General features: G+C 42.5%; 1 protein-coding gene across 1 annotated transcript; it reads left to right on the top strand.

Moving 5' to 3' along the window:
* The first annotated feature begins 2,443 nt into the window (after positions 1-2,443).
* Positions 2,444-3,073, top strand: LOC137735957 (secreted RxLR effector protein 161-like). The gene has a single exon (XM_068475309.1). It carries the CDS (start codon positions 2,444-2,446, stop codon positions 3,071-3,073), a length of 630 nt encoding a protein of 209 aa, XP_068331410.1.
* Positions 3,074-9,457: the final 6,384 nt, after the last annotated feature.

The following is a 9,457-nucleotide window of genomic DNA, read 5'->3' as shown; positions in this document are numbered from 1 at the left end:
ATGCTTAAACGATAAGTCCAAGGAATATATAATTGGGAGAATGTGATCTAAAGAAGTTAGATTCATGAGACCATTCTCTTTCATATACATATCCTAAACGTTCCTAATCATAAGATTGCTAATTAGGCATTGACAATCCCTTAAGATTAGTACGTGCTATGTCTTCCCTTAGAGAGAGTGACTGGTCTTAAGTCATTGATGTGACTGACACCAAGACAAGTATGTAGGTGCTCAATAGAGAATGAGTCCACTGAACACGATCAACAAGGAGTTCTAATACTCATGTCACATGAGAACTCATGGTTGGCATAATGAAAGTAGTCCTTTGACCAGAGGCATCATAATTGTCTTGTGGTTAGGTCCTTGATCTTTGGCTATGTCAAAGTCACTCCGTCAAAGGGTGTCCACAACATAGTTGGGGTTAAGCCACTTAGCCAAGGAGGCAAGTGAATGCGCAACAAGGGATCTCTAACCTTCAAACCGTTTGAGGGAGAATACTCTATGATATGATTAAGAATCTCTGGCCAAAGTATGAATGAGATTTAGGAAATCATTCCAAATCACATTCAAAGTAATCATATAAGTAAGAGAATCGCATTGGATAGTAGACATGAATAAACTATCAAAGCAAACAATGTGGTCAAGAGTATTATATTAGAGAAAGACCGTATTGCATTGTAATCCTAAACTGAATAGGTTCTCCACCTCTTATGATTAGTCTAGGCAGCCATGACATACTACTAGATGTCACTCATGGTTTGTGGAAGCCCTAAAGGTGTATAATCACTAAAGGCAGAATTGAAAGTAAGTTTCAATTCACAATCGATTTGAAGAGTTCTAATTGCCCACTGCCTCGCTAAAAGGAACCTAATGGATCATACACAGAGTAAGGTAGAGATTGAAGAAACCACGGAGATGAGTAAGGATAATTAAATGGTTTAATTATTTGTGGCTAGGATTAATTAATATGTTTATTAATCAAACAAATATGTTCATTATAGACCTCGGGTTACTTTTAGGCCGCAAGGCCCAATGGGATTTGAATTTCAAGCCCATTAACTCAAGTTATATGACAACTTGAAACACAAAGGGCCTCAAAGCCCAAAGAACCCAATATGGCCGGCCATAAGAGTGAGGGGTAGTAAACTTGGCTTAATTGCAAGTTTGCCACTCCATTGTGAGGTGATATAAAGGCAACTTTATAGCCATTCCATCCTTAAGGTTTCTTTTGGAGAAAAAGATGAGAACACAAGCTCTCATTTTCTCTCTAGGAGGCCGGCCACCTTGGAGAAATTACTAGCATCTATTTCATCCAAGCTCACTCATCTCTTCATCAATGCTCTCCTTGGTGTGGAGAATCCATTCTACCATCCTCCTCCAAGAAATCCATGGAGCTAAGAAGAAAGGAATGAAGGCCCTCTCTCTTGGGTGATTAGCCTTTGCTTATGCAAAGAGGAATCAACAAAGGTATAAGATTTTTCAACTCACTTTGTTTTGAGTTGAGTCTTGGTTCACCATAACTACTAGGCCTTCATTTTAAGGGTTAAGTTTTGTTTTTTGAGTGCATGCAAGCATGATTCCACCTTTTAATTGTTAATAGCATGCATAGATATTGCTCAAATGAACTTGTTTTCACAAATTTTTCCTTCAGATTTGTCTCTGGTTGAGCCCGCTACATACAAGACAGCTTTAAAAGTTCCTGTTTGGTTGACAGCTATGAAAGAAAAAGTTGATGCTCTTCACTCTTAGGGTACATGGAGTTTCATGTCATTGCCCGTGAATAAAAATTTGGTTGGGTGTAAGTGGATATTTAGGATCAAAAAGCATGCAGATAGGTCCATTGCTAGACACAAAGCCAGATTAGTAGCTAAAGGATTTAGTCAAGAACTAGGACAAGATTATGGAGAAACTTTTAGTCTTGTAATTAAGCCAACTACAATGAGGATTGTATTGGCACTTGTAGCAAATTTTGGTTGAAATTTAAGGCAGATAGATGTAAAGAATGCATTTCTGCATGGCATTCTCCAAGAAGAAGTGTACATGGCCCAACCTCCTGGATTTGTGGATCCCAATCATCCAACTTTGGTTTGCAAACTTCATAAATCCCTATATGGTTTCAAAACAAGCTCCCAAAGCTTGGAATGAAAGGTTTACTACATTTCTACCTACACTGAGGTTGAAGAATACATATTATGATTCTTCCTTATTTGTGAAACAAGTGGATTCTAAGGTTGTCATTTTATTATTGTATGTTGATGACATCATTATTACTGGCAATGCATCCAATGTAATTCAAGAGGTTATTCAATCTCTCACTACTGAGTTTGAGATCAAAGACTTAGGGGTCTTACATTATTTTCTGGGAATACAAATTTCCAAAACCAAAACTAGGTTATTTTTATCACAAACTAAATATGTACAGGATTTATTAGTCAATACAGAAATGAATGAGTCAAAACCTTGTGATACTTCATCTCTATCCTATAATAGATTGCTTAAAGATGATGGTCAGCCTTATGGAAACCCCAATTTGTACAAAAGCATTGTAGGAGCATTGCAATATCTCACTTTCACCAAGCCTGATTTTGCATTTTCTGTGCATCATGTCTACCAGTTTATGCAGAATCCAATGGTTGCCCATTTCACAGCTATGAAGAGAATCCTGAGGTACTTAAAGGGAGTAATGCACTTGGGAATTAGTTATAATCTAGGAGATTTGAGTTTAACAGCATTCAGTGATGTTGCTTGGGCAGGAGACCCAAATGATCGAAGATCCACTACTGGATTAGTTGTATTTCTTGGACCAAATCCTGTGTCTTGGTTTTCTAAGAGACAACAAACTGTTTCCAAGTCCTCCACTAAAGCTGAATATCGTGCCTTGTCTACTACCTTTGCTGAACTGGATTGGATCAAACAATTACTTGTGTTTATGCTTGATCCCATTTCTAAAGCTCCAGTATTATTTTGTGACAATATGTCTACCATTGCTCTCTCATTCAATCTGGTTCAACATCAAATGACAAAGCATATTGAGATTGATGTTCATTTTGTTAGGGAAAGAGTGGCAAAATAGCAGCTTTTTGTGCAGTTTGTTTCCTCCAAAGAACAATTTGCAGATATATTAACGAAAGGGTTGACTACTCCTTTATTTCAAACTCATTGTAACAATCTCATGATTAGCTTATCAAAGCAAGAGATTGAGGGGGGATGTTAGAGTATGAGTTAGTGAATGTAAGATTGTTACAATTGTCATAAGATTAGGAGCTGTGTTAGTGAGGTAGTTAAGATTGGTATGTATAAATAGTTTTGTACCTTGTATTACTTGTTCATTAAGAAAAGATATACATTTCTCTCTCTCTCTCTCTCTCTTCTCTCTTCTCTCTCTCTCTCTCTAGAAACTGTTCTTCATTACATACATCAAAGATCTTCAATTGATATAGGTTAACATGAGGAAGAATGAGGAAGGAAGAGAGAGAGAGAGTGTGACTGAGAGTTGTCCTAAACCCACTCAAAAATTTCCTCAAAATGGAATTACCATTTTGCCCTTCTCTAACCCAAAATCACTGTAGACACCGAAATTTCAGTGAAATAAATGTTAACCAATGTATTAAAATTACAACATTTATTCATTTCACTTACATCACACATTCATTTCACCTACAAACTCCATTCATTTCACTTACATCACACATTCATTTCACCTACATTACACATTTACTTCACCTACCAACTCCACTCACTTCACCAAAAAATGGATGGTGGTGATTCACTCTCTTGCCCTATAAATAGCCTTCTCCATCAAGAGGAAAAAGGAGGAATTTACATACACACCAAAACCTTGAAGCCTTGAAACTCTAAAGCTGTCAAGAAAATCTTGAAGGATCAAGAAAGCACTCTTCGTTCTTCGTCAAATCCTCCTTCAAGATCAAGCCCCAACGCCCCTTGAAGAACTTCCACCAACTCAAGATCAAACCCCGACGGCCCCCTTGAAGAAAGTGTTCATCATTCATCATCCGTTCATCCTAAGATCAAGCCCCAACGGCTTTTTGGATCAACAACCTCAACAAACCCATACACCCATTCTTCAAGATCAAGCCCAACGCCCCTTGAAGATCCATTCATCAACTGTTCATCCCTAGATCAAGCCCCGACGACCCTTTGGATCAACAGCTCGTCCACAAACCTACACCCTACGAAGATAGAATCAGAGGATCAAATTACAAAGAGATTGTAACCCCAAAAAATCATTAATACAAAAATATATTTTGTACACGTTTTCTTGTTTCTTGTTTCAGGAATTTTTCGTGTTTACAAATTTGGCATGCCCGGTGGGACATCTCTACCTCTCATCTATATCCTCAAATCATCGAAAAACGCAAATGGCATCAAGAAAAGATCAAGTTGTTCCTGCAATCAAAGCGAAGAACAAGAACATCATCGCCGCAACTGGTGATATTTCGGGCATCACAACCCGAAGTAAGGCAAAAGCTCTTTTTGCCGCGGCTTCCACCCCTGCATTAACTCTGTCAAAGGAACAAGAGCACCTGAGGCACGAGCCTGTGATCACCCTAGCCTCGCTAAGGGCGTCAAGAGGGGAGAGCTTGAGGAAATACTCAGAGTCCCTACTCTCCGACGCTGATTCGAGCAGCAGTACAACCATGCAAGTCCTGACCACTGGAGCAACTTCAATCGAGGAGCAGCTAGCTCAGATGAATGAAGCAATCACAAAGCTCACACGGACTGTGGAAGAGAAGGACTTGCAGATTGCCACACTTGTCAACCAACTAGATGCGCGGCCCGACATGAAAGTCGACCCAAACGTTGGCCTATTAAAGAAAGAAGTCGACGAAGAAGAGGAGCCTCCAGCGGAAAAGGTCCAAGAGAAACTGAAGCTAGACCAAGCAACGACGTTCATGGGATCTCTCTCTATCCAGCAGCTACAGGAGATGATTGCAAGCACTATCAAGACACAGTACGAAGGAAGCTCACATGACTCCGTACTGTACTCAAAGCCTTACTCCAAGAAGATTGATGCTTTGAAGATGCCAAGGGGTTATCAGCCCCCAAAATTCATGCAGTTCGATGTAAAAGGCAACCCGAAGCAACATGTCACCCATTTCATTGAAACTTGCAACAATGCTGGGACAGAAGGGGACTACCTCGTCAAACAATTTGTCCGTTCTCTAAAAAGTAACACTTTTGACTAGTACACCGACCTCGAACCCGAGTCTATCAACAGTTGGGACCAACTAGAAAGGGAATTCCTCAACCGCTTCTACAGCACTCGCCGTACTGTAAGCATGCTAGAGCTGACCAGTATGAAACAGTGGAAAGATGAACCTGTCGTCGACTACATCAATAGATGGCGTTCCTTAAGTCTGGATTGCAAAGATCGGCTTTCTGAAACCTCTGCCATTGAGATGTGCGCTCAAGGCATACACTGGGGGTTACATTACATCCTCCAAGGCATAAAACCAAGAACATTCGAAGAGCTGGCAACTCGTTCCCACGACATGGAGCTGAGTATCGCTAATCACGGGAAAAAAAGAGCCGATTACTAACTTCAAGAAGGATAAAGTATTCGCCCCAAATGTAGACAAGACTGGGAAGAAGCCCGCTAAGGAAGCTTTCACCATCAACACTACCCCCATCAAGACCTCCTCAGCGCCCATCAAGATCTCCTCCAAGAAGAAAGCGAAGGAGATAAAGAAAGGTGAGCCTTCTCGCACCCAAGACAGATACAATAGCACCTTGAGAGAGTTGGAACAGAAAACGTACCCTTTTCCTGACCCTGACATGGCTGCCATGTTAGATGACTTGCTGGAAAAAAAGGTGATTGAGCTACCCAAATACAAGCGTCCTGAAGAAATGAATTGCATAAACGATCCTAGGTACTGCAAGTACCATCGGATTGTGAGCCATCCTGTTGGCAAGTGCTTCGTTCTTAAAGAACTCATCATGAAGCTAGCACAACAAGGGAAAATTGAGCTCGACCTTGAGGACACGGCGCAACGCATACCACTACAATTGCATTTAGATCGTTCGATCTTGTGCCTCTCCAAGCGACACTTGACAATTCCCGTGAATGCTCAAGCTGCACGGCACCTCCTACACAACCATTACTGGGGGGAAGCGACCAAGATGCACATGCCGATGATGAAGAAGGATGGATATTGGTAACCTACAAAAAGACAAGGAAACCAAGACCACGAGTCATACAGCCAAAGGTGGAACAAAGAAGAAATCACCACGGCCGCAACAATGCAAAGCCTAAAAGAAACATAAAAGATGATAAGACAACATATGTTGGGGAACCTATGGAGCAGGAGCCACGCATTCCCATTTCCTTGCACGAGTACTTCCTGAATGACTTTTTCCAACAGTGCACTACCGTGGCCTGTCACATGGTTGAAGTAGAAATAGAAGAGCCCTCAAAAGGCAAAGCTATCGCCACTGAGGTAGAAAAGACCCTCACACCTGAAGAAGGTCTGCCAACACACTTTAGCATCGAGGAAGCGCTACAATTGCCAAAAAAATGCGAAAAGCACTAGCAGTAGTCTTGGCAGGTCCCCGCGACCACGAAGTGCAAGAAAGGAACGACGGAGGCTCGAAGCTTCAGCCACATGAATATGCCACATGTTGTGCCACCCATGACGCAATTAACTTCACTGACGAAGACTTACTGCTGGGATCAAAGCCTCACAACCGTCCTCTCTTCGTCTCAGGGTACGTAAGGGAATACAAAGTCAACCACATGCTTGTGGATGGTGGGTCGGCCATAAACATCATGCCAAAATCAACAATGACCATAATCGGCATCAAGGCGAATGAACTATCCCTGAGCCATCTGCTGATCCAAGGTTTTAACCAAAGAGGACAAAGGGCGATGGGCATGATCCGAGTAGAGATGACCATTGGTGAGCTCAAATCAAGCATGATATTCCACGTGATTGATGCGAGAACTTCCTACAGCTTGCTCCTGGGAAGACCTTGGATCCACGCAAATGGGGTAGTGTCGTCCACCCTTCACCAATGCCTAAAATTTTACCGAGAAGGAGTGAAGGTCATCCAAGGTGACACCAAGCCATTCACCGAAGTCGAATCACACTTTGCAGATGCCAAGTTCTACATGGACGAAGACATGGTACCCGAAGCTCTTCCGAAAGAGATCAAATCCACGGGCAAAGCAGCACCTAAAAGGCAGGAGTGGCAAGCCATGCCTAAAAAGCAAAAAGAGCAAGCCGTGCCATCTTTAAGCAAAGACGATGAAGAGTTTGCTAAACCTGCAACAACCAAAGGGAGTAGGATGCCTTCAGAATGACCGAACGCACCCATATTCCAGTATATCCCGATGTCAAGAAGAAAGAATGGTCAATCTCCATTCGAAACTGGAACAAGAAAAGCCGACACACAGTGGCACATGGATAATGTGAAGTTGCTCAAGATGAATGCAGTTTTTCCTCTGACATAGCTAGGGGGTGCTAAGGTCGCAAGACTACCACAAGGCTTCATAAAAGCTCTACCAAAGAAGGTGGAATCAAGCTTTCTTCCAACCAAGAGGACCGAGGAAGGTTTCGACCCAAACGCCTACAAACTCATGTCGAAGGCCGGGTACGACTTCGCTTCTTCTGCTACAGCTAGAAAGAAGGTTTCAAACACTGTCAATGACAAAGAACGTAACCTCACCAAAACTCAAAAGAAGTTGAAGGAGCATGGTTACGGAGTTGACAACAACAAAGCCGGACTTGGCTTCACACCAAATGCACCTGTGATGATTTCAAACAAAGCGAAAAACACTAGCGCTTAATACGTCAGCGTGAGCATTGAATAAGACCAAGAAGAGCCTAAACCCGCCCCTCGGTCGTCGGTCTTCGATAGGATGAGCCATTCAAGCTCCAGAATTTCAGTGCTTAATCGCATCGGTGGTCAAGACCGAACCTCTGTCTTCAAGAGGCTTAACGCGCCAACATCCCAAAGCTCTATTTTTAAAAGGTCGTTAAAGCCTAAGAAACAAAGCAACACAGCTATCTCTCCTCTGCGACGATCAGCTTCGGAAAGATTTGAAGATAATGAGAAGCCTTCTAGAAAGAGGAAGACAACACCAAAGGAAGAAAAGCTCGATGGGTTAGCAGAAAAAGGCGACGTTCGAAGCTTGATTCCTTCAAGGATGAAGCGCCAAGCAATCTTAGAGGTTGACGCAAATGGACCATTGAAAGTAAGAAGGTGTACTATCATCCACACTGGACAATCCTCATCCCAACAAGCTCGAGAAGACAGCACTGAAGAGGAGGTCCAAGATGTCTTCCACATCACGATTCAAGAAGGCAAAGAAGACGAAATCCTCGAGGAAGATATCACTACTGCACCATCACAGCTCGAAGATGGGGGGCAAGCCACGGTTGATGATCTCAAGGAACTCAACTTAGGTACAAGCGAGGAACCAAAGCCTATCTTCGTAAGTGCATTATTAAGTACGGATGAGATAGAAGAGTATTATCAGCTGTTGTTAGAGTACAAAGATGTCTTTGCTTGGACCTACAAAGAAATGCCCGGCCTGGACCCTATCATCGCTGTTCATCATCTTGCGGTCAAGCCTGGAACGCGACCGATAAAGCAAACTCAAAGACGCTATCGATCCGAGCTTATCCCACTAATCGAGGTCGAGATTGACAAGCTAATCGAAGCAGGCTTTATTCGAGAAGTGCAATACCCCAAGTGGATCTCTAACATCGTCATTGTCCTTAAGAAATCAGGAAAAATATGTGTTTGCGTAGACTTTCGGGACCTCAACGATGCTTGCCCGAAGGATGACTTCCCCTTGCCAATCATTGAAATCATGGTGGATGCAACCACTGGCCATGGGGCATTATCATTCATGGATGGCTCTTCTGGGTACAATCAAATTCGCATGGCCCTCGAGGACGAGGAACTAACAGCTTTTCGCACTCCAAAAGGTATCTATTGCTACAAGGTGATGCCTTTTGGTCTAAAGAACGCTGGAGCTACGTATCAACGCGCAATGCAGAAAATCTTCAATGACATGCTACACAAAAACGTAGAATGTTACGTAGATGATGTGGTGGTTAAGACCAAGAAAAGATCAGACCACTTGAAGGATCTACGAATAGTGTTCAAAAGGCTGCGAAAATCCAACCTCAAGATGAACCCGTTAAAGTGTGCGTTTGGCGTCACCTCTGGAAAATTCCTCGCCTTCATCGTCAAGCACTGTGGTATTAAAGTAGACCAATCAAAGATCAAGGCCATTCAAAGCATGCCCGAGCCAAGAAACCTGCACGAGCTGAAAAGTCTACAAGGACGGCTAGCCTTCATCAGACGCTTCATCTCCAACCTCGCAGGGCGTTGTCAACCGTTTAGTCGCCTTATGAAGAAAGATGTTCCATTCGTATGGGACGAAGCATGCCATAATGCTTTTGAAAACATAAAGAAATATTTGTCA

The sequence above is a fragment of the Pyrus communis genome, chromosome 6 (assembly GCF_963583255.1).
Source record: "Pyrus communis chromosome 6, drPyrComm1.1, whole genome shotgun sequence".
NCBI lineage: Eukaryota > Viridiplantae > Streptophyta > Magnoliopsida > Rosales > Rosaceae > Pyrus > Pyrus communis.
This window is presented reverse-complemented; position numbering and strand designations above follow the sequence as displayed.

Bases quoted from the DNA above. Each gene is read 5' to 3' on its own strand.
- LOC137735957 (XM_068475309.1), top strand. From the start codon at position 2,444: ATGAATGAGTCAAAACCTTGTGATACTTCATCTCTATCCTATAATAGA.